At 37.5% G+C, this 26,510-nt stretch overlaps 1 protein-coding gene across 5 annotated transcripts in view; it reads right to left on the reverse strand.

Annotated features, from left to right (window-relative positions):
* NEDD4 (NEDD4 E3 ubiquitin protein ligase) overlaps window positions 1-26,510 on the reverse strand; it is a 49,853-nt gene that overhangs the window by 22,758 nt on the left and 585 nt on the right. Inside the window, exons 1-6 of one of the 5 annotated variants that reach the window (XM_042824169.1) lie at window positions 25,687-26,315; window positions 23,237-23,310; window positions 21,653-21,731; window positions 20,536-20,574; window positions 19,083-19,136; window positions 525-575 (exon numbers count right to left, since the gene is read on the reverse strand). In XM_042824169.1, coding sequence (XP_042680103.1) covers window positions 525-575; window positions 19,083-19,136; window positions 20,536-20,574; window positions 21,653-21,731; window positions 23,237-23,310; window positions 25,687-25,689 — 300 coding nt within the window. In that variant the 5' untranslated portion in view covers window positions 25,690-26,315. Of the gene's footprint in view, window positions 1-524; window positions 576-13,488; window positions 15,025-19,082; window positions 19,137-20,535; window positions 20,575-21,652; window positions 21,732-23,236; window positions 24,375-25,686; window positions 26,316-26,510 lie in introns of those variants that run through there. The other 4 variants (XM_042824168.1, XM_042824172.1, XM_042824171.1 and 1 more) reach the window with 4 other exon arrangements.

Here is a 26,510-nt window from a genome sequence, read left to right on the forward strand (position 1 = left end):
AAAAAAAAAAAATAAAAAAGAAATAAGGCTTATTTATTTCAGTGTTTTTGGTGATCTTTCCTGAAAACTAAGAATGTACTTTGCGAAAGGAATGCAAAAATGTACAGATATAGGAACAAGGCTAGTTCTGTTTTCCACCTATTTTCTTGTGCACTTATTTGTGGGAACATGAACTAACAGAAATAAATTCACATAACACTCAAGGAACCAAAAAAGACTTTAAATAAAATATTAAGAAATATGATAATTACCACAATATCTTCTTGTCTTTAAAACAGCTTAAAATCTTTCCTTTTTTACTTTTGAAAAAGCTACAAGCACTTCTAACTCACACAGCAGCAGAAATCAATACCTAGACACGTGTTAAACCACATTTTTTTTTATAAACACCAGCAGTAAACAAAAACAAAAGAAGAATTCAATCATATCATCAGTAGGATTTACTTCTTTAGGTGACTAAAACAGTTTCTTACAGAATCCCTTTTTCACATTGTTAATACAAAACAAAAGAACAAAATACCAACCGGTAACTGATAAAGGGGAATATCCACTTGCCCAAGAAAATCATCTCGAGTCTAGAAAAAAACATGAATGAAAAGCACAAAAAGTTTAAAGTCACACTGTTTTAGAAACAATACTTCAAACCCCTGATAACACAGTACAGATCTGCATAAGATCTTCAAGACAGAGCTGAAGCACAGACAAAGAAACTTTTCGCATAGAACAAGGTCTGACTGACTTGGTACCCAAGTCTTGCACAGTCTTGTTTTCCTCAAAATAAATGGCATTTGACAGTGCTATGGGATTTTTAAAATTATTATTATTTAAAATCAAATGGACTACTGCCAATCAAACAGAAGAGAGTTCTTCAGTCAGCATCCCCTATAGAAACGCTGCCTTAAAGGGCAGAAAGTAAAGATGCTGCCATTAGCTATTCCAGTAAAACAGTTGTCATGATATATGCTTAAACAACTGAGCATTTATCACAAAATAACACAGAATTATTTACAGACCTTTCTGCTAGGAATGCCTGAAATCGGTATGAACTTAGGCAGAATGTCTCACATAAGCATCTACTAAATTATTTTTCACTTCAAAATAGTACAGCTAACTGTCAAAAGTAAGAGGAAGTAAGAGTAAGTTTCATCTACAATAAGTGCTTTGGAACTTGCAGCAATTCCAGCTGTCCCAAGCCTGCCAGCAGGAGCCTGAAATACGGCATCTGCCTTATCCCATCTGACATGCCTGCTGACATCTGAAAGTGCACTAAAATTCATTATATCTATGAAAAATATCATTGGCCTACACTCACCGCAGAGTTTAGCTTTAACATGAAAAATCTGCAGAAGCCTATCCTGATTTAGGATGTCTCGTCAGATGCCCTGATTATAACCAGACAACGAATGCAGCTTCGCCTCTCTCCAGCCTATTCTTTACCACAATTCAGGCATGGACAACAACACACAAAATCATTCTGTGATTTACTTGTGATCATCGATTTTTTACTTCTATAGAAATTAGGATTTTAAGTGGGTCACTACAGCAGTGTCCAAGAGTCATGTCAATGGTCCCAGTGCTTCACTTGACTTCCCACTGGATTACAGAAGCATAGGCTGCGTAGTTTCAAGTCCACTTACAATCTGAAATCTTTACAAACCTTCACAAAGGCAGGAAAATGTATCACATGGGTCATTTAACACAAATACACACCACCACCTGTGTGCTAAAATCAAAAGGGTGTGAAATATTTAAAATTTTTGAAGTTCTTGCATAGACAGACTAGCAATTGAGAAAGTCCTCGACACTGTAGCCTGCACAGCCCCCGGATGTTTCATCTTCCTGATTTTTTTTTTTTTTTAAAACAGCTAACAAAAGTTTCAGTGGCTGCTCTTTCCTAAATTTTATTGGTGTACCACAAGCTTTTAATTAAATTCACAATCTAAGGACTTTCACAGTCTTCTTCCCTAAGTTTCCATTACCAGCTTCCATATTTCATTGAAATATATTCCTTTCACCTCAAGGCAAAGCTGTGCATTCCAATTTCCTTCCAGCACGGCTATATTTTTAGTTTTCCAAATACTAAAATTCCCACTCAATTCTACTCAACCTTTTTTGTCTTACTGACAGCATTTGAACACCTCTGATTGTAAAGGATATAGGCCTTTCTTCAAGCAGATATTTCTTCTTCAATAATCTTGGTCCTTTTTTCCCTAGGTCTGTCAGCCCAAGTTTGTCCATTTCATCTTTAAATTGTAGATATACATGGAAAAAGTGCCTCATATTTGTATGAGTTAATTAACAATTCTAACTTAAACTCTAATTTTTATACTCCCAAAAAGCATAATATGCAACTAGACTGCAGAGCTCATCATGTAGTAACTGGAAATGTACAGATACATAAACTTAAATTTAATTTATAGCATGTATGCCTTGTGTCCAGATTCCAAGGAGAAAAAAAACCTACTCACAAATAAAACAAAACAAAAACCCTTCCCCGCCCCCCCCCCCCCCCAAAAAAAAAAGCCACCACTTGTTTTTTTTTTTTAGCTCACAGACTGGTTTGGGATAGAGAGCTACAACAGGTTTTCATATCGGAAGAGTCTGGAGGTTCCCTGACCTAGTAAAGAAAAACTTTCTGTATTATTATAGACCACAAACTTCTGGAAAAAATATGGCTATGAGGTTCTTTTTAAAAAGGCACAGCGCATACCTTAGACACGTTAAAAGGCTTAGTATTTGTAAAGTTCTTGGCAATCCTCAAGTGGAACATGCCTTTCAAATAAATTACTGGAATGTGGGACAAATGTCTGCTGCGTTTTAGAAAACCTCAGAACATTGTGTTTGTTACCAGCGTAATTTTAGTATGTGCTCCTGTTATTCACTTTATTATTCTGCTGTCTCTCCTGCTATTTTTAGTAGAGCTAGCCTCGATAACCAACCTTTAACAGTACTTTCTCCTCCAGCCAGAGAGTAAAATCCTCCAGCTGAGATTTTTGTTGACCTCCAAACTACTAATACATAGATCAGATAGCAGGAATGCTGCTTAGCAGCGTGCCTCACTCCGACAAGTTGACTAACTGCCTTCAAAGAAGTGCCAAAGAAGCCCTGAAACAGACTTTGCACACATTAACAATTAAATGCCAGTGGAGCTGAAACTGCATGCATCTCTGTTTCACAACAGCAGGCATCCCAGTTCCTTTAGCAAAGACAAGTGAGTCAGTTGTTCTTGTCAACTTGCAACTTCTTGACAGCCAGAGAAGTCAAACTTTCTGCTTGCCAAACCATAAGTGCATAAACCTTTATTAATGATATAGTAGGCTAACAAAGAGGTCTTTTATTTTACTGATTCAGTGGTTTAGTCTATAGAAAGTTATTAAAAACAGGCGAGGACAGACAGCAGCTGTATCCAACACATTTAAAGAACTTCAGTGCAATGCAAAAGCGAGAGCTCAGAAGGGCACAAGCACTGAAAAACTAATCCAGACATACCTGAATTCCAAAACTCATTCTCATCTACTTTATAAATATATACCTATTAAGCCTTAGAAGTTATGAATAAACCACTAAAAGATGTGCTTATCTGAGTATAACAGCGTCATCACACTGAGTCATACATTAAAGAGCAGTACTTAGAACACAGAATTTATCAATTTATCAAAATTTATCGAGTTTGAGGAGACAAAACTGACTTTACTGCCCTCCTTAATTGTTGGATTCATCACAGTACCACTTCAAACAGCTCTGGCACAGATGCTGAAAGAACATATTCTACCATATTCTCTTTTGTGACTAGGGTTTTCTTGTTGTCAGTGCATGAAGTAGATGCTAAGTATATTCTCAGTCCTTTTCTGAACAAACAACAGTTGTACACAAGGTTGGTCTTCAGGCACAATTCTACAGCTGTATAGGAAAAGGAGAAAACATACAGCTCTTATTCGATGGAATATAAAGTATTGATTCAAACTGAAAAAACAAACAGTGATCCAGACTATCACTGCTTAAGAAAACAAGAGTTCAATAGATCTCTTATAAAACCAACATTCTTTTTGCTTAAACACCCAAACACCAATGTTAGCTACAAGCTTGATGAGAACGAAAAAAGAAACACCCAACCCAACCCAAACAAAACTTTCCTGGACTATAATAACAACTTCAAGTGTTTTTGTGCTGCACTGAGAATATTATTTGGCTCTCTAAAACTCTAAATCAGGAGAATTGAGCTTTTTTCCTTCCACAAAATACTGCCAGCTCACACTATTCATCGTAGGAAAACAGCAAAATTGAATTATCATGTTAAGATCTTACCAAGCTCATGGATTCTAAATGCAGTGTTTTTTCTAATTTGCAAAGCCATAAATTCCTTGTGGCACAGAATTCATTAAAGCCTCAGACTCCTGCATTTTTTATGTGTCAAAGATAAATGGTGAGGGAATTTTTTTGTAAGAAATGTAAGCATTTCTTTTTAATCGGCATTAATGAACAAACACAATTGACAACTACTGAGATAAAAGTGGAGAAAATACCTATTGGTAGAGAGATGGTTATTACACAACTTATGCTCCGGCAGGACTTTCAGCCTGGCTGGCTGCTTCCAGAGGAAGGTGTCAGCATAACATGCCTCAGCAGTTTTACCATCTGTTTAGCAGACAGCACTTAGAAATGACACAAGTTATTTTCACTAATTCCCCCTCACTTCTAGAGATATTTTCAGAACATTCCTGCTCTACAAAGACCAGAGCAAAAATATCCTATTTCTTCATTTACACCTTATACTTTTTATATAGAATCTGTACGCTATGGGTAGATACATTTAAAGTCCATATTTAACCGACAATGACTTTAAAGCATCATTCACATATTACTCCATTTAATGCTTGCTATTTGAAGAACTTGAACTTACACATTCATTAACAGCAATTTAAGATAGGTTTGGGTTTTTTTGGCATTTGAGATCTCATTTTCACAGGTCACAGGATGATAATTTGTTGTCTTGTATAACCAAAGTATATTTAAGTATAAGAGAGAACAAGTCGAAAGTTAGTAAAGGGTATGTTTTATTCATCAGGAATTTGAGTTCCCTTGATTTTATGCACAGATGTGCCAAGTAAGCTACTATATAAAAAGCAGGAGTATTAGATTTTATAAAAAGTCAAGAGCCAATTCAAATTTGGCCTCCTCTGTTAATCCAGTCAACACTTCAAAAATTATATTAAAAAATAATAATCATAAAGCTGTACCAAATATTTGCTTAGTTACTACTTTGATAATCTGTTTCCAATATCAAGACAGTTAACCTCATAATAGTATAAAAACATAAAACTTTTGCATCTATTTGTGGGAGCTTTTGTGCCAAGTCTTATGACTTCAGTTAAGCTTTGAGAAACAAACTCTTGTAGTAACAATTCCAGCTGCACTTTTTAACCTTGACTAATTAACACCATAAAGGTTAAAACACTCAAAAAATGTAAAACCCTATCAAATGTTTAAAAGCATGTGTAATTTTCTCCCTGAGAAACAGATCAAACCAGATGTGAAAATCTTAATGCACTCATCCAAGGGACTTAATACACAGTCAATTTTTTCTTATTTTGTTATTCAGAGCGTGAAATACAATGAAAATAAAACCAATAATTTGACTCCAAGAAGCCAACAGTCAACCAGACCATCTGCATCACAGTCTCACTCCTGGGAAGTTTATCAGGTGGACTACAGCACCACACAGATGCACAGCTGGACTGAGCCTGGAAGCTGCACAGCCGCTCTTCGCAGGCCTAGGCTGGAAAATCTAGAACAGTCATCCAAGATGCACGAGGACCTACAGCAGGGCTGGATGCAGGCTAAATGGTCTCAGGCTACTTCAAAAGTAGTTTAGCAGGTCTCAAAAATTTTTCTTTTCCTTGCTTAAGTCCACTGCTTGCAGCTGCTGACCATCCAACCTGAACAGCAGCACTAGCTCTGGGGCTCCTATCAGCCTGCACCAGACTGCTGTTGCCAACTGCTGCTGATAGAAGCATAAACCTACTGCCCATCCTGAACAAAGACCACAGGTAACATGGCTACAGCAGAATGTACTGGTTTGCCTTAAGCTGCTATACTATGTGCAAATGATTAAACTGACCTGCATGAACTCACCATGGATGCCTCAATATGACAGAACATAGTGACTACACAGATAACCCACCTGCAATTCTTCCTACAAGAGCAGTGTGACAACTTACTTTAGATAAGCTCAACATTTCTTACTAATGTTACTCAATGCTTCTCACAACATTGTTTTCAATAACCTATAATTTGCCAGATGTTAACTACACTGGATTTATCCATCTTAAGTTTAATATTTGTTCCAAATTGAATTTATAAATAATGTAGTACTGAACAACAAGAACCTAAGGCAGAAACTATTTTTGAAAGTACTGTTGTTAGTTAGTTATGGAACTTTTCTTTCTCTTTTGAAATCCCCTGTGCTTTCATGCCACTGAACAAAACCTTCTTCCTTACGCCACAAAAATCACAGATTGCCAGAGAAGCCAGATAGGTCTAGCTAAACGTTTAGCTAAACGTCTAGCTAAACGTTCTAGTTTCTTCCCGTACTCCTTTTCTTCAGTAGTTTTAGTGCTCCATTTACATTTTATTACCACAGAATCACAGAATGTCAGGGATTGGAAGAGACCTCAAAAGATCATCTAGTCCAATTCTCCTTCTGGAGCTGGAACACAATGTCCTATCTTCAATGACTTCAATTAAAGCTTGCATATGATTCCAACCAGAAACTTGCAGATGTCATTAAATTGCTTGCTTATGATAGACCCAAAGCAGCCCTAGGTCTTAGACAGTAATTGTATCCATCTGTAGACTTTTCAGATTACCTTAAACTGCTGTGATACAAACAGTGAGTGAGTGATCTATTAAAACAGAGATGATTATAGATCCATAAACTAGCGCTGAAATAAGCTACAAACACTTTGCTGGCTGTGTTCCTAAAGCAGCAAGTTCTGTTCGTCACAAGGAGGGATGAAGAAAGTTCATTTGAAACAGAGACACTTCACAGAAATGCAGGGCAGTCCCCTTCAGACAAGGGTAAAAGACAAGTTGTAAGCCAGTGACTCACTTGAGAATACCAGTCTGTCCTACTTGCTTGCTCAATCTGTGAATATCATCCACTTCTAGAAAACACGTGTTGGAATGCACAAGAAAACTTCCAGCCCAGGCTGATGGGAGAACTGTAAAGCATTTCTCCCATTTGATCCTAGGTGGCTGCAAGAGCTGGGCAGACACCAGACAGCCTAATCGCCAGAATAATGTTCTACATAGACTTGTATCCTTTCCCTGCTGTGGCCAAGAACAGATGCTAAAGAGATAATAAAAGCAGTAGTTAATAGTACAACCTCCAGCACATCCTCCAGATTCCAACTAATCACTGATTAGTTACTTTTTCTGTGTTTAGAATGCAATACACTGTGATGGACCTTTCAACTTACCCAGCCTCTTTTTGAAATCCATTTCTATTTTGGTACCCATAGCTTCTTGCAACAGCAACGTAGTAGAGAATATATTTGTGATACAAGAGTAACTTCTGTTTACATTCTCCTCCCTTGAACTGTAATTTTACAAAACACCCTTTATATCACTCCCTCCTCCTTCCCTCTCCATGCTGAAAAGCTCCTGGCCTACTTCACATCTCCTCACAAAGAACTCTTCGCAATCTTGTGACCTCTGACTGTATTTTCCTAGCTCTTTTACGGACACTTTCTGAAAGAAGATGACCAGAAATAATCACATCACATGTGGATTTGTACAACACCATTACGGCATTTTAAATTTTGTTACCTTATTACTTGTTCATTACTTTATTATATCCTAACATTTTATTTGACTTTTAGCTGTCAACCAGATGAGAGTTTGCCATTATCAGTAAGTCACTCACCATGACAAAATACTACTTGACCACTATTAGAGGCCATTACCATGCATGCATCATTAGCTTTTTTCCCCATGTACATTACCTGGTATTCATCAACACTGATTTTTTAATCACCCATTTTACCCATTTAGTCACTCACTGCCACAGAATTTTTTTGCAACTTCAGAGCTGACAACTTAATTCTCACTTCTATTTCTTATCTTTTAATTAGTAATTAATGTTATGAATGAAGAAATATTTTCCACACTTGTGCTGTGAGATCATTTTTCAAAACATTTGCCAGGGGTTCTTCACAAATATTTTGACCATTTAAGCATCCTGTGTAGAGCAGTAGCTCGTAATTCTCTTTCTTTCCCCTCCAGTCATTTTAAAATACTGGCATACTACCTGCCACCCTCCTTCAGAAAGGCAATCTAACACATCAAAAAGTATTTCATTTTGTTAGTATTTCAGCAACCTCAGCTTCTTGACAGTTCTTCAGAGGTACGTTCAGCTCTGCTGTCTTACGTCATAATGCTTACAAAGGCTATGATTTCTAAATCACCACAATATTTTTCAATAAATGAATTTCTATAATTCCATGTGTTGTAGCTTCAGCTTCTCACAGAAAGCAAAAGCAATGTACCACTCAAAAAAAATAAAAATAAAATAAATACATAAAATTTAAAAAGCATCCCAGTAATGATCACTGCCTTGTATCTGAAAGCCTGCAAGTTATTTGGCAGATCAGAATTGAAGGAAACAATGTCTCCACCTTGCTTCCCAAGCAAGTTCCACTTTATAACACATTCTAATTGTTCATTAAGCCTCAAAGAGAGAGTAACCATAGTCACTGACTACACATTAAGGAAGCCACACCATCAATTTTACCAATTCTCTTGTGGTAGATCAAAAGGACCATGAACCAGCCTGAAGGCAGGGTAATTAAAAATGTATATAGTTTTAGCCCTTCCTTTTGTTGGCATATGAAAAACCTACCCACATTCAGTTCAACTGCAGACTATAAGAATGAAGCTAATTATAATTTGTGCAGAGCACAAAAATTACTTTTTAATATATATTGTAATTTTTGCTGCTGACTAAAAAGCTCTAGAGTTTTTAATATATAGGGCTGGAAAAGCACACTGCTGCAGTCAAAACAGTGTCCATTACAGCATGACCGTATCCTGAATGTTACTGGTTCATTATTGCCAAATGCAACTCGGGCTCTCCTTGACTGACCTGATAAACCACAACATAGCAACAGGCAATAGACAGCCCTGTAACACGAGCCTTCAGGACATGCAATACTGAACAATATGAACACTACTAGGTGATGATGTTATCATAACATAATAAATAATACAGAGATGTCAATTTGTGATTTGCCCTTTACTGCCTCTTGCTTCTCCTGACCCTTTTTCATCTTACTTCTTTGCACAAATCTGAAACACTGACAACATCCATGCAGCCCCTCTGCTTAATATGCAAAGATGCAAAGAGACAGATGGAAACAAGCCACAGTTGTCTTCCCCTTTCTCATCACACTATAAGTACAGACTGGGGGTTTAATGGATTGAGGGCAGCCCTGTGGAGAAGAACCTGGAGGTCCAATTTTTCATCCCCCTGTACATGAGCTAAAAGCGCATGCTCAAAAAAAAAAAAAAGCCAGCTGTATCCTGGGCTGCACCAAAAAAAGGACAGGCAGGCCATCTACCCTGCTCTTGGGAAGCTCCATCTGGAGTACTGTATTCAGGCCTGGAGCTGCCAAAACAAGAAAGACAAGGAGCTGTTGGAAAGCTTTGTCTTTAAAAGAGAAAGAGCTGAGAAAATGCTGAGTGCTGAGGTTGTTCAGTCTGGAGAAGGCTCTAGGGAGACCTTCCAGCAGCCTTTTGATACTTAAAGGGACTTAAGAAAGGTGGAGAGAGACTTCTTAGGAAGAGCCCGCAGTGACAGGACAAAGAATAATGGCTTTAAACTAAAAAAGGGTAAATTTAAATGAGATATAAGGAAGACGTTCTTCACTATGAGAGTGGTGAGACACTGAGACAGACTGTGGCAAAGCTGTGAATGCTCCATCCTTGGAAGCATCCAAGGACAGGTCAGACCTGGCTTTGCGCAACTTGATCTAGCAAAAGGTTATCTTTAAATGTCCCTTCCAACCCAAATCATTCTCTGGTTTTGCAACCAACTCAGCACTACCTTGTGATACAAGTTTAACTGTGGGAACAAAGATCTTCCACACACAAGTTTTGGTCCCCTCAGCATGTACAGATCAGCTGGAGAGACTACTAGTGAAGAGGGACAACCTCATGCACAACCTCCTCCAATTATTTCTCCAAGATTTAAATTATTGAGCTGCTGATTGTATTTAACACTTTTCATGCTACTATTGCTGAAAGATTCAAACAACATGCACTTTTAAAAATGCAAAATGTAGTTTCACAACTTGAGGAAAATAGCTCAAGAGTTCCAACTTGGTTTTTTTTCCTCCCCTAAATTGACAGCATATACCATCTCTGAAGACTTTTGCTTCAAGTGCATTTCATTCAATACAGATAAAACTTAAGGAAAACTACTTGCAAGCAAGAAAGGAAGACAACACAATGATTCTGTTAATGGTATAACAAATACTGTAAAGGCGTACCGTTGCTAAAATATTTGCAAGCAGATTCATGATATACTTCTTCCAACCAGCAGTGATAGCGTCTTTGAATTGTTAGTTTCAACAGGGACATCAGCATAACCTCATATTTGTGGAAGGTATCAGCACAGATTTTTTCTTCTGTGTTGAAACATTTGTTCATAGTCAACAAGGAGTGGAACTGTAGTCACTGCCCTTCCTCTCTCTCTTCCATGTCCACACATGCAAGATGACATAGAACCTGCTTCCTTATTCACTCCTACCCTCCTACTTCATACTACTGATACCAAAGTGCTTTAGTGTAGACTTATTCCTACCATAAGAAACACGTGCACTGGAAAATAATATTACAAACAAATACAAAGCCAAGGACAACCTTCAGTGATGAAACTGTGGACTTGTATGCCTCTTCCTCTTGCTTTGTATAAACGAAATTCCATTATCTACTGCAGAATCTATTCAACATATTTCCAGTAAAGATCAGCAGTGGCATGCATGCCATCATCATTCCCCGTATTTTTAAATTTAATTAAAAATAATCCAAGGCCAGTTGTCACAGAAATTGGGTTTTGATTTTTATTTATTTATTTTAAGTCAGCCTTTAACAAGCTGTTGATTATAGAAAGCACGAAACCTGATACTAGGTGGCTGAGGGCTAGTAGCTAGGCACATAAGAAAAGAATGCATAGAGCTCTCACTGCTTCAGACCCTGCAGTCCCTGACCAAAGCACTGATTTGATTTCATGACTGCTCTGTACAGATAGCTGACATTACTAAACGCTACTCCAGTATCAACTTGTTAAATTTGAACTCAGACTCAGCATATCAATATACTAGGCCAGACTAACTGGAGTCAAGAGAAATATTTTGGGACTTGTTTATTTTTAAATGAGTCACAACACACCATGATAATTAATTGGACTATATAATTAAATGATTGCCATAGAATCCATTGTATTTGTCAAAGGCTGTAATAGCAAATACAAAATTATTCCTCTAGCATACTCTAGTGAATTGCTGGACTGTTGTGAAGTCAACTACAGCTTTTGCTTGGTTTGCTGGGGGGCTTTTAATTCTTTTAAATAACTCGTTTGATAGGAAATGGTATACAAAGATCTCAGAAGTGATATGGCTCTGTGCCTTTCAGAAGAATGTGGAAAAAGAACACTACTATAAAGCCTTTCTTATCCAGTTTTCTGATGTTAGAGATCTTTTTAATTTGTGGAAATGGCACAAATTATGTATTTGGCATAAGTCAAATATCTGCAAATACACAATAGGTACAAAACTGCCATAATTTGGGATTCAGATTCTTGATATATAAAGTATTTTAAAAAGTGAAATCTGGCCTGGATTTCCTGACAATCTACTCTGAACACCATTTCCAAGAACTGAAACCAACTATTTATCAGTTCAGTGATGTTCTCCAGAAACACTGACAGAATAATCCTGAACTTGGATGTTATCTAAATTAAATGTAGTAAAATTCATTTGGTATTTAAATATATATTTTACATATTAAATGACATTAAACACAGAAGCCAACAGTGAAATATACTTGAAATGCATGACTCAAAAAAAAAAAAAAAAAAAAAACAAACCGAAGAAGAGAAAACATGTTAAGTATAACTAGATCCAGACTCTTAAAATGCCATAATCTGTTTGTGCTTATTGTGGAATTTGCCATCAGCTTTACCGTGAGATTTTGGATGAGGAATCAACAAAGTGCATGGTGATTTCCACTGATCCACTGTGAACTTCATAATGAAGCTTAAACCAGGACCAGAATTTTTACAAGTATATGACTTTTTAGGCAAAAAGCAAATTAAAAAAAAAAAAAATAAAATCAAAAGTAGTAAGTCATCAGGCAATGACAATGGAAATTACAGGATAGTATCTTCAAGGTAATAATATTAGTAGTTCAGTACGGAACTGTCAGATCTTTGGCCTAAAACCCATTACTTCAATAAGCAAATTAAGACAACAGTAATTTCAATTAATGGACAATGAGGTCTTAAAACTTGAAATAACTTTTCTAAGTATTATTGCTCTTTCACCAGCATTCACAATAGTAATAGTAAATAATATTCAGCTTGTTCAAGACTTCACAACCTCATTTAAACAAGTCCTAAAATTCACATTTCATACAGTTTATGCTTTACAAACAATACAAACTGCTTCAAGACCAAACTCTTCCAAAATTTAGTTAGATGTAAGTTTCATTACCAAAAAAATATATTTAAAATAACTTTCTAGAGCCAAGTACTATAATTTGGACAGCAATGTTGTTGGGAGAGATATTAAGTTACAGCGTCCTGCTCAGACTGAAGAAGTGGTTGGAAGGGAAAAAAAATAAAAGGAAAGGAAACTGAAAATTCCTGTGGTTCAGGGTGTATACAGAAACAAACGGTATTTACAGTTTCTCTGTTCAAATATAACTTATCTTTAATCTTACATAGAGTATCTTTCATACAGAAAATAAAGGCTACATGAAATAAACCTGAAAGACTTCTTCACAGTGATTTATGCATTTCTGCCAACTTTAAATGCAATGTTAATCATTACTGTAATTGAGCTAGAAAGTTATGTATTTAAAACTTTACAAAACTGAAGCTTAGATATTTAGACATTGAAGTTATTTAAACAAGAAAATCCCTTCAGGTTCATGTAAGCAGGAAATTATTGTTTATAATATAGTAAAATATCTGTATTTAATATATGACAAATTCACCAAAAAGAGTACCATATTCTAAGAATCAAATCTAAAAAATGAGTGTTGTGCATAATATAAAAATTAATTTTTGCAATGATGACAGTTTGACAACATGAGGAAATTCTGAAATAGCTGTGTTTAAAGTCTTGATTATAATTTTTTTTAATTTTAAATTTATAATCTTAATTTCAGCTGTAGAAGACCGAATTTTCTATAAGTCAGAACACTCACCTTATGAGGCCTCCACAAAGAAGTGCTAGATATTTCCCTTTTAGAGGTTCCGTATCTTTTCTTAACACCACTTGTTTTTCCTTCGTTCCCAGGTTTGAACTGTATGTGCAACTGAGACGTCCCTGCATTATGACACTTGTACTTAAGACTGGATAAACAGCAAGAAACTTTCTGATGCGATCCTTCCAATGAAACACTTCTTTGCAAAACATGGTGGGCTTTGCTCATCTGTGCATTCGGTCTTCCCAGTTCGTTTATATTCATCTGGTATTCTGAATCTATTTTTGAGGGTAAACATGCAGATGTGCTGCGTGCCAGTTTTAAAGGAGGGTATTTTGCACTGGAGTTCAGATTTAACTCTTGACTGCAACAGCCATTAACCATTTCACTGCTTGATGCAAATGCTCTTGGAGTCAGATGAACTGAAATACATGAGAGGCTGTCAGCTATTTCTTCACCAGCTGCCTGCTCAGAACTGTTCCAAATTTGACTTTTGTCCTGTAATGATGTATGTGAGTAAAGTGGTCTTATGTCTCTAGCTTCACCAGATGCGCAAACTGTTTTAGACAGTCGAAGTCCATTGACTGCTGTTGAAAGGAATCCCTTGGAAACAGTTTGATCTTCCTTACGTGCCAGCTCACTAGGAAAAATAATTAGTTTATGTGATGTTTGATAGGCACCTTTATGTGGCATCTGACCTGAGGTTACTGGAGACGCTGGAGGAGTACTGGAAGGACTTCTGGGGAAAATTACCAACGATGAACACCGCCGCAGAGGAACTTTAGTTTTCTTCCTCACTGACAAAGCTTCTTGGTCAAAAGCTGTATTAATTCCACACACTTCTATTTCTTCCTGAGATGAACTGTTTCTGTATGGGCTATATTTGTTTGCAGCGTTTCCATATGACGAATCACTGTGTACAACGCTACAACAGAAAGAACCATCGCTTGTCAAGAGAGTGCCGCTGCCGCTGTCACTGATGATGCTGTTACTGTACGAACCTCCATCGCTCGTGGTGCTTGCACATGACCCATAGTCACTGCCAGCACTGCTGAAGGACCCATTGTCACTGGCTGCAGTACTGTTAAGACTGCCGATGCACACAGCAGTATTGCTCAGCTGGCTATCGTTAGCTTGATGATCAACCACAGTTCTAATGCCACGATTTCCCTCATTACAAATACCGATCAATGAAGCATCGCTGCCAGTAGCTGCAGCATCACCAGACCGAAAACATCCACTGTACCTTCTAGATTGCAGAGAAATGTGCAGTGATGTGCTCTTTTTTTTCTGCAGTGAAGAAATAGTTGCATTTCCCTCTTGATTAATTACTTGCTGCATTACAGGTGCACAAGCAACTTGTCTAGAAGCCAGCTTCATTTGTGTAACATTAGGTCCAGAATTCTGTGTCTTTTTGAAGTACATTTGATTGTTACTATCCAAAACATCTTCGGAGCTTTCCGATAACAAATCCGTGTTTCTTCTTTGGGTTGCAAAATGCAATCTTAACCGTCGTGCCATTTGTTCTCATTTCCATGCATATTAGCAAATTAAAACCACAAAGATCCTTCAGCAGAAAGTCTACAAGCAGCTGCAGAGAACCTGGAGCTACTACATCACAACAGTAAAAGCCCATAAAAGAAGTTGCAAGCTTTGTCCTAATTTCTACAAGACAGTAGTGTTAAGAAAAAAGATATTGTACCTCTTGAAATCAGTCAGCCATTTGTTGAAGTGCAGTTTCTGGACCGTCTTTGATTGCTCGCAGTCAGAAAGCATTCATTTATAAAGCACTTACATTCCAGAGACCTCAGCTGCAACGTACTGACAAACACTATCAACCTTGTTTCAATTATACCTTCTGCAATTTGCATATATGAATATAATAATAACCTCCCAGCACTTCCAAGTTTAAAACAGCAGCTTCTGCTGCAGCTGCACTAGCTGAGTCAATGTGTCCGTACTTTCTCCAGCAGCGTATGACTACTAATATTTTTACCCATAGGTTTAGAATTACAGGAAGTTGGTAGGAATGAAATCCCATATAATTGAGTATCAAGTCTGGGATTGAATTTCCAAATAGTAGCCATGCTAGCAAACTGCTGAGGTCTGACTTATGCATAAACCAGCGAAATAACCCTTCTCCTAAAACATTTTTTCTAGGCTATTTAAACAAAACTTGAAAGAAACCTGGCATTACCTAACAATCTGCATTCTGTTTAACCAATCACACTTTGCAAAGATTTCCACACAGTGAAAAGCTCTCCTACCACTTAGTTTATATTTTTTAGTGAGATGCCTCTAAATTTGAAGAACAACAAGATATTCTGATTAATAATTCAGCACTTGCTTCCAGCCTGCCATATTCAATAATATATTTTAACCTTCCCAAATTACAGCTGTTGAAGGTAAAGAAACAAAATATTCTTACAGTGCAAAGCAAACTACCATCTTGTTTGCTGGAAGCCCAGAATAAGTGGACATTCATTACAGTTCGATATGGAATGCAAATGTATGCCCAGCTACATAAGCTACAGAACACTGCGAGAATTATGCACTACAATAAATATGGTTACTGAACACAATTACAGAGGAAAGCCATTCTGTACAATTACATATAAGCTGTCATCTACATCCATAGCTAACTACTAAGATTTGTTTTTTTTTTCTTCAGTAAAACAATCAAAAAGAACATCATATAAAGAAACTAACATACAGTCATCTCTTGAAAGATTAACAGGACTTTGAGCTCCTACAAATGTTTCACTGTCTCATCATCTGGAAAGGCCCTTTGCTGGCATCTAGTGGGACGTCTGAAAAAAGGCAATCTTGTCATTTAATATATATTTTTTCCTTTATTTTGTGTGTGTTCCCCCCTCTTCCCTCCCCCCCTTTTTTTTCTGAAACATATTTCATATGAACGTACTTACGAATACAGGAGCCATATACACAGTATAAATATGTATATACAGTACAAAACACTACCAGACTAGCATGAAATTACTTAGTGCTGCTGAGAAAGTGCAAACAGAGGAGAACACTAGGCCATTTATACTTTTATAGGTCACACTACTAGATTTTTTCTGCCCGGTATTTATTTAACCTTTGCTGTATTTTAAGCTAGAAGGTAATAAAATTAACATTTAAACCTCCTTTCCAAATAAGAGCCAAGAATCCAATTCACAGTACTCTGTTTGCAAGCAACAAATTTGTTTTCTAATTATACTCCAGGGCTTACTTAACCTCCATTACCTGAATTCCATGATTAGAATGCAGCAGTAAATGAATACTACCTTATTCATAAAAGCCAACAAATACAATAGTTCATCTATTTCATTATGCTTCACCAGCTGGATTTCTTCTAATGTTATGTGCTGAGGCAGGAAGAAAAGTAAAATACCATAAAAGCTTTTTTGGTCACAGTTTTAAAAGAGTCACAGTTGAACTACAAGCAATACATCTTAAAAAGTACACACCCTAAACTATGTGAAGGAAAAGCAAACAATGCAGTTCTTCAAGAATCTTTCTATCCCAACAATACACTATTAGCAGCACAGTTTGTAACACGTTAGTTTCATATACAACAAACTACAACAGTTTTACTGGACATACTGTTTTCAGTAATCATTAAGTTAGACATTAGGACATATTAGTGATAAAATCTGTGCTGCAGGACTTCCAATTTATGCCAGACTTTGAAGAGGATTTTTGAGCTAAGTTTTCAGGAAAGCAACATAACTTAAAAACAAGAAAAAATTTCAAGCTTCAATTTCTCTCCATAAGCTAAGGGGAATCAAAACACGTGGGACAGAATTCTACAAAGAGGAAGACGGTCCCACAACTGTTATCAGCTTACATCTACATTTTGAACAGCTGTCCAACAGACAGAACAAAGAATGACTGATCAGTATTCAAGCCCACTATAACCAATGAAAATGAAACACCTTTTGAGCACAGCTGCATACACATCCTTATGAAAATGCATGAGGAATCCATGATTTTTGACATGAGAAGATAACAGAAGTGAGCAAGTCTGTCAATTCCCAGGAATTACGGCTACGGTAATGATTTGACCAACTGAAGTAGTTCAAGACACGTGGGACAGAAATTTAGTGTTCACCTAACAGAAAGCAAGCCAAATAGAAATAGAAAAGCAGCCTTTTCCACTGACTGAATGAGGAGAAGGGAAAGATTTTAAAAAAAAATGTTATCACAGAACTCCACGGTGAGTGATTAGGTCATGCTGCTCTGACCTTCAAACTCAGTCACACAAAGGAAACAAAGCACTATTCCACATTGATGCCAAAGCCTTCTTGATTCCTCCTCCATAAGCAAAGAGGTCAAACAACTCATCTATTTTCTATTAGAGAATGAACAACAAGGAATTCTCTTAGTGGAAACTAGAAACCTCTGCTTTTTCCCCTTAATTTAGGTGTCTGATTTTCTAGTCACGTCTCCTGACTTCCACTTGGTGGCAGTAAGGATCCAATGACTACGGACAGTGCTTCAAGCGCTGCAGCACTTAACAGCACTTCGAGACTGGCTTCCACACACCTTGACACATAGACAACAAATTCTGGTGATTCCATTTAAATTCCTTTAAATATTTGAAATATCTGGGACAAGAAACACCACCAGCCAACAACAAAATGACTTGGCTATAGTGTGATGGCTACAACCAAGAAATAAAGCTCTCCTTTTATAAATGCAATTATCCAAAAGCAATCAGACTTTTATTTGCAGACATTTTCACTCTTGCAACCATTAGCAGAATAGCACCTGCATAAAAGATACAACAGATTACTGACAATACAGACAGCGTTACAAAAATTATGAAAGGGTTTTTGCTTCTAACACATTCCTCAGAATTTCCTTTGAAGAAATTCTTCAAAATGGCTATCAGAGCAAAACAGTGTCTGAAGTGCAAAACTGCACTCAAGTCTCTCCAAGTAGGTTCTATTGAAGGAAAAGTATATATTCTAGTGAGACAGAATGTCTGTTAAACAGGCCTACAACACAAGCGTTAGCCTTAGTAATTCACAATTGAGCACACAGGCAGGAAGAAAAGGAGGACTCTTCACATAGGAAATGAGAACATGGTCAGGAGTTACAATTTCACCAAGGACACAAATGCACAAGCTATCCCTACTTCATTTATGATATCTCATTCAGAGAATAACAAGATAACACTCCAGTGTCCATTTGCTGACGAAGAAAAAGCACGTGATTTCTGTCCTGCTACTCCTTCATGCTATTGAAGAAAATGCCCCCACATATACAAACATCTACACTTTCAACACTACTTTGTAGGAAAAATAAGCATTCAGTAGAGAGCTTTCAGTGTCACAGAACGACTCTGCCATACCGCTGGAGAAGCAATGTAAGAAAAAACTCTTCTGAGTTAAAGCATGTTAGAAGTTCAGAGTAACAGCCTCATTACTTCAGAATTACATCTTCCTTTGGACTGTTTTTGTTTTGTTTTGTTTTTTTCTCCAGGTATTCTTTTTAAATTATTTTAATTTTGAACACTGAATCCTGATGAGGTTATTTTCACTGAAGCCTTTATTAAAGTGCAATATTAATATAAAAGGACCTACCAAACGGTTTTCATCAAACACTTCAAAAAGGAGCCTGTGTTTCTGAGGATTAACCTAAGAAAAAGAAAGATGTTAACAGTTAAAATACCTGCGGAATTCCACTGTTGGTGTCTTTAAGACAAATGACATATTCCTTTCCTCCTGCATAAGCACAGGAAGCCTAATAGAAACCCAAAATTAAAACACGGTTTCTCATAGAGCTTGGTATGAGAGTTCAAGAATGTATCATCGCTTTTACGTATATCAAAGTAAAAACTAAAGGATGCTGGCATCCAGATTATAATTTTTTTTTCCTCCAATAACAGTGGCTCAGAGTGTATGTAAGCACATTGGTTTAACTAGAGGTCTAAAAGGACCAAGAAGTATTTTCCAACATTGAGATACATAACCTAAAAATATTTATGATTAAGTTTACAGATGGCAAACTAGTGAACCACATGTTGTTCTTTTATGGAATAAAACTAATGGTTTATCTTTATCAATCAACCGAGAAGTCTTAGACAACACCACAGCAAAGAAAATTAAAACATCAGTCAAAAAGAAATTATTAAAAGAGGTATAGCTAACAAATGCAATAAAATGACCTCCTTCTTCCTCACATAGCACTCACAGAAAGAAAGATGAGAGGATACTGCCTCTGAGCATGTAAGAAAGGGAAGCAATAGTAATATTCAAAAGAGAACAGTGAAAAGAACTAAAATAGCACCAATGGTGTGAGATCAAGCAGGCAATCTAATGAGTTTATCAGATGGGAATTAAAAAGAATTAATCAAACATATAAAGATATCCAAGGGTACAGTGCTTTTTTATGTTGCAGAAAAACTCTGACTGGAAACTGATGACACATGTTACTTTATATAAGGTCACAATTTCCTCATTATTCAAGATTTGAGTTGTTTATCAGAGGAGGGAAATTCATCATCACTTGGGCATGCTTTACAAAGGCAGTTTTCTCACATTCCAAATTCAGAACTCCAGTGTTCTTTAGCAGTCACTTACAAAATTGGGTCCTCCCAGTTCCTGAAACACTCAACAATACAGTCCGCATTCTGACCATGCGCTTGTTGGACAAATAAGACCTAAATTAAACATCAAATCTACATTTTGTTCCAAAAATATAAATGATACTATGTTCATTATGCAACACCACCAATTGGCACCAATTAGCCAAAATCTGTGCCATCCCAAAAATTGCTGATAAATTTGTGCCCAAGTTTTTGTGCATTTATGGAAAAAAGAAGGTAAAATTTGCATTTGTGCTACAGACAAATTTTCAGTCTTGAAAATAACAGATATACAGCTAAGGAAAGTAATCTGTTAGCCTTTGAACATTAATTGTGAACACTGCATTTCTGGTTTAAACAAAGCAGCAAGAAAAACAATCCTATTAACATAATAACCAACTTAGGTAACAACAAAAAACAAAAAAATCCACAAAATCTCAAACACTTACTCGAAATAAAAGTTCCTCATTCCACTTTGGGTTCAAGGACTGTAAGTAGGAAGGGAAAGGACAACATTGGTTACAGTACCAACAATATACTGGTGTCTTTTTCTGCTTTTCTTCACGTGTCACATCTATTTCATCTCCTGTAACAACCTACTTCAAGCACAAAAGCTTTAATCTTGCTATTACAGATAAAAGTCATAGAAGTCTTATGCTATTTAACACAGTGCAAAATTGAGACCATTTATACATGTATTCTCAGATTTTGGGTAACAGCAGGGATGCAGAAAAGGCCTGTCCTGCCATGCAAATCAGTTAATTTACTGCACGTCTTCAGTAGCACTCTCTGCTTCCTCTCAAGTCCATAACTGCTATCTGCATTGCTTACACGTAAGCACAAATTAATTCTAAATTACGAACTCTTAGCAAATGCCAGATCTCTCAACAATGTCATCTAGATACAGCAGGCACATATGGACCAAAACCAACATTCTCTGATCAACCACGCATCTCCTCTGAGTGTGCCTATTTTTAAAAATACTTTAGATGCTTAATAACAATTATCATGAAGCTGCATGAAGGTGAAATAGAACCACAGAACAATTCTTGGGTCAGCTCATAACACAAATCATAATCATTACCAACCACAATTTGGAAGATTATTTTCTCTCTCGTGTATAGTCTTTCCTTTCCAATAGACCCACCATCAATTATTACTTCTAAAACTGACTTTTGACTGAGACATCCTAGAGAAACCAGAAGTATCATGACTCAGGTGAACTATATAATTTGATGCACAAGACAGAAAAGTTGTATAGAAAGAGACAGATTACACCATTAAGGACCTAAAACAATCAAAGCAATCCAGTATTTCCATTAACTATTTAGTTTTGAGTAATTACTTACCTTATCTTCTTTATTGCTTCTCTACCTTACACCAATAAATTTATTGAAAGGAAAATACTAAAAATAATGCCACAAACAGAAAAATAGAGCAGACTCCAGAACGTTTTTTTTCCACTCAGGAGGAATGTTAGTCCTCATATTTCTTGTCATTTTAACTTTTTCCTCAGAGCTTAATAAAAGAAATAAAACCCACAGCCACAAAGACAAGCAAGCTAACCTTTCTAATAGTTTTTGTCTGAACACTGCTAAGGACTCCATTCACTGGATCATACACTGTCACTTTCACATATGGGTCACTGAGGGGAAAAACAAAAAAAAGATAAGCAAGTTGCTAGAAATCCTTTTTCTTTCTGTCAGCATTATTAGCAGTTGAGCTATAAAAGGTTTAAATTAACAGAAGCTATGAAACTAGGAGTTACGATTACTTTACAAGCACTACATATATTGACACTTAAGAAACATTTTCTAAACAGTATCATAAATAATTTTTAAGTTAGTTTTTAACTCCGAGGCAGCTACGCTATTTTACATTCTGCACATCACTACAATTGAATTCTTTCTTCTTTCACAATTCTTCTTTCATGAGAAAAGGTTTAAAATATCCTGATGAACTTCTACAAAACACAGACACAATTAGTTGTGACTGAAAATGCTTGAAGTATTATACACCTTGGTTCTGCAAGTAACAATTTGGAACATCTAGAATCTGAGGTGCTTCCTTAAACACGCAATGTATTTTTAACATCTTCTGTTCCAGAGAGTTTGAGTTTAACCTGAATGTTTCAATTAATGGAGGGGTTTAAAAGGATTGCTTAAAATGGTCTGCTGCCTCAGATTGGGATTTTTTTCTTCCTATGATCAACAATCTTATGATTATCTACTTTTTCCTACAACAGGGGCAAAGCATTCCATTCTGATGCAAAAATATGACACCATTTTTCTCAGAGTTAAAAATTTGTACGCCATTGAAAAGACAAGACATTCAATGGCTTAAAAAAAAAAAAAACACAACACAAATATCACAAGGGAAATTTTTCTAATGCTAAACTGACAGCACAATATTAATAAAATTGCTACCACATTATTCTTGCATTCTTGTACAAACGCCTAAAAAAGCCGACAGCAGACACAGTATTAAACCCACCAGCACTTCTCCAGTCCCTCTGCTCAAAGGACGGAAGAAAAAACGTTACCATAAGCTGCATGCCACTGCTTGCCAACATCACAAGATCCTGCAAAGCATCTCAAAGTCTGATCTTTACTGTGGCAAACGTTAAGGCACTTTGTTTCTTCCCTTTTACAGATTGTTAACTTAGAAATCCGTACATACACAGAGCCTGCAGGCACTGGCACTGGTTTACCACATCTATAGAACTGGTGGATGCTGTTCCTCTGCATGTAATTTGAGTTAAAATAGTCTTGTTGTGCTGTTTAGTATTGTGCTCACCCCAAGCCTTTAAAGTACCGATAATTTTGATTATAATTGAACTATTGTTTTAACTGCACTCTACCTGAAGAAAAACACGTACATGTAAACGTCCTCCCTGACAGAACCATTGTATTATGTGGAAAATTATGCTTTCCCACACACTGCTTTCCTAGGGCATAAGTCTGTCCACATAACTCTGAGGCAAGAAAGCACACATCTTAATGTTTATATAGCCTCTGATCATTTACAAGGTGTAAGTTAAAACAATTCTGCTTTCTTTTGAAACACACATAGTAGGCTTTACTAAGACAAATATCTATGGAAAGCAAATAATCAGATGCCTCCTAAGGCATTAACCCCTTGTGTTCTTACCTGGCTCCTAGGATATCCTTCTTGGCCAGACCAATTCCAGCTATAACCTTCACCCTGACAATTCGTGTGCTCTCCTGAAATACAAAATGCCATATTTAGGATGCATTCAGTCAATTTATTTTTCAGATCTGTTTCTAGTCTACAGAACTAAAAAGCAATCATTGGCACAGTTTTGGATTCACACTGAAAACTACAGGTAAGCAGTGCAGATACGTTGACAGAACAAGTTCTAAAATTCAATATCAAGTTAATTCTACCTTTACTCCTTTCCAAGCATTATCAGCATCATACTGCATACATAATAGATAGAGAATTCAACAAACCAGCTACACCAAAACTGTAGGGTTTTTTGTTTGATTGGGTTTTTATAAATTTATCTGGGTTCTCAGCATTCTCAAGTGGGATTCTGATGAGTTAGGGTGCTTAATGCTACAGGGCATGATGGCTAATCCCACATATAGCCGTTCCCAGCAGCCCTCTTTCCCAAACACCCCTCAGAAAGATGACATTGCTCTAGCATCAGCAGTCACCATTTTCCCCTGAGAGCCTTGCAATACTCTCCTACTGATTTGTATGTACTATGCAGCACACAAGAGGACCTGTAGAGCAAAATAGGAAGAGTGAGCAAGCTGCTATCGCTGCAATTCAAACAGCCCTATGGCTTCTATGGCTGCACACAGCTCTGGTCACACTACTGAGCAAGGCAGACATGAGGAGTTCAGATGGGTTGACCTCGGTGGAGTTGGAAGCACATTATGCTGAATGATTCATTCTTCTCCTACCCTGAACATCCTGCAGATGGACAGAGGGCTGTCTGCAGGATGACCATCTGATCTCTCCTCCCCACACACCGATGACCAGGCTCTGCTGATCTCAGTTGAGCTGAGAGGCTTTGGAATGCCACGCAGCAAACCACATCCGTGCACACTCCAACCACCCTGCAGCAGCCAAGCTCAGTGCCAGGCCAGCAGCAGCTCTTCCTTCCCAAGCCAGGTGACTCTAACAATCAGCAGGTCCTCAACATGTCTGGATAGAACAATCCCATGGCATACCTGCTCCCAAATCCTAGTATCATCTCCTTTGTATGAGTTTTAGGATGCAGCAGACCCTTCCATGCAACTCTTCAAGCTGCTGAACTGACAGAATGGAACTCACCTCATTCTGCCAGATGATTTTCTGCCAGTTTAGTTAGCTGATCACCGCACCACAGGTCCCCAGATCAACAAACAATGTTCTCACATAAGATAAGTCAAGTGCAGTTCATTTGTTTTCCTATTTTAATCTCTGATCCAACTTTTGACATTTTCAGTATACCTCTACAGATGAAACTCACAGAGCTGTGAAGAAACCCTAAAGCTAGGATTGTTCATGCAGAACAGCAGCATCCGCTGGGCTGCTAGGCAGACTTTTTGAAGAAGCCAGTGTAAGAGTGACCAAGTACTCCCACAGAGAGCACACATAGCAAACTGCTGTAGGCAAGAAGATCCTGTTGTCACCTCTGAAATACAGCAGTACCACATGGGTTGTGGTGACAGGCTTGCAGAAGTGGAGAAAATAAGGAGTATAGCCAAGACGTTCAGTTCACCAGCAAACTCAGCACTCATAAAATGCACCAGTAGTGTGCCTTTATATTCCTTTTGAAGATATCTCAAATTTTCCAGAAAGAAATGATGTACGTGTAAAATAAGCCTTCAGTGATATGCAGAAGACAACATCCCACAGAGGGCAGCTTTCTGGTGACTGGTAAAGTGACAAACAGGCACAAGTGAGATGTGGTTTTGCCTGTAAAGCTGCCACTACTGCTTTAATCCTCAAAACAGATCAAATGTAGTTTGCTTTTTTTGAGCTGCGTATTGCCTAGCTTCACATCATCATGCTTTTTAGGTAATATAAGAAGAGCTGTGCGAAACAAAGTCGAACCAAGAGCTCTACCACATAAATTATTAACATACAAATAATTATTAGGAACACAGTCAAAAAAACCTGTCACCACTCATGTGAGAGAGCAAAACAGCAGTAGTGCTGAGCCAGCATTAGGTAACGGGCAGGGGGGAAGAAGGTGGGCACACACAGGGCACTGCTTTCCTCTTTTAGAATTAATGAGATGAGAAAAAGTAATCGTTTTAAGTGCTCTTAATGCTCTTCAGTTTTCTATACTCAGGTAAGGTGTAGCGGGAGTATAATTTGCTAATTTACCTTTTTTTCTTCTACTTTCTGTACTCCTACAATATAAGATAATTTTTAAAATAATGTGGGTATTTTATCCTGTGCTGCACACTAATGCTGTTAGACCTTCAGAGGACACAGACTTCTGAGACACCTGCTATTCCCTATTTTCTCCTTTTTTCCTTTTTCAACACCTGACCCCAGATGTCATTTCCCATGCAGTGTTAAAATCCAGCTCTGAATACAGAACTATTAGTTTTTAACACGGACCTTTTAGTGCTCACCATTTCACTACCCCAGCGAGTTACAAAAAGTCCTGCGAGTAACGGAGAGAGATACTCATTTTACAGAAAACTGAACCAGAGCAATGAAGAACTGCTAGATTTAGGCACTGAAATTCAGATATCCAACAGCACATAAAATAAGCAGGTGCGCACAAAAGCCTCAATTACAGCTTCCTTTGGAGCCCAGATTCTTCTTCATCATTTTATTTGTGCCAGCAACATCATATTAGCAATTCTGCATTAAGCACAAACCAGCCAACAACAAAACACAGAAAGATAGGAAGCTGAGGCTCCATGCCAGTGCCCAGGGCCAAAGTAGCAAGCTGCAGGTTTTCTATAGCCCCACGGTCATTCACTCTGAACTGTGCATGCAGAATCATACATGAGAGCTACTCAGAAAGTCCCTTATCATAAACAAAGGGCATTTCCCAAAGGGCATTTGTAAGCTGAAGAGGTTTAGCTAAGCTTTTGAATCATGGGCAAGGATGGATCCGATGGATTTGTTATATACCCAAGCTCTGTCCCCCTCCCCAAACCCAGTCTGTGTTCCAAGAAATATACGAAAGATGGGAAAATGCCAGCTTCCAAAAACCTTCCCCTTAACAAGGGTGGCTAAAAAACGCCCAAGCTGAGCAACATTTACAGGAGTAGAGCTAAACAGAGCGCTGTCAGCCCAGCTAGATGGCCTCCACGTCCCTGGCAACCATTAAGAGAGCAGAGGGCAGCGCAGCCCCGCAGCACACCGTGGCAATTCTCTAGCGCTACTCCAGCGCAACTGCAATCCTAAGAGGAAAACAAGAGATCTATGAGAGGTCCGTAGCTAC

The sequence above is a fragment of the Centrocercus urophasianus genome, unplaced genomic scaffold (genome assembly GCF_019232065.1).
Source record: "Centrocercus urophasianus isolate 14NV4802_14NV808 unplaced genomic scaffold, USGS_Curo_1.0 seq_23, whole genome shotgun sequence".
NCBI lineage: Eukaryota > Metazoa > Chordata > Aves > Galliformes > Phasianidae > Centrocercus > Centrocercus urophasianus.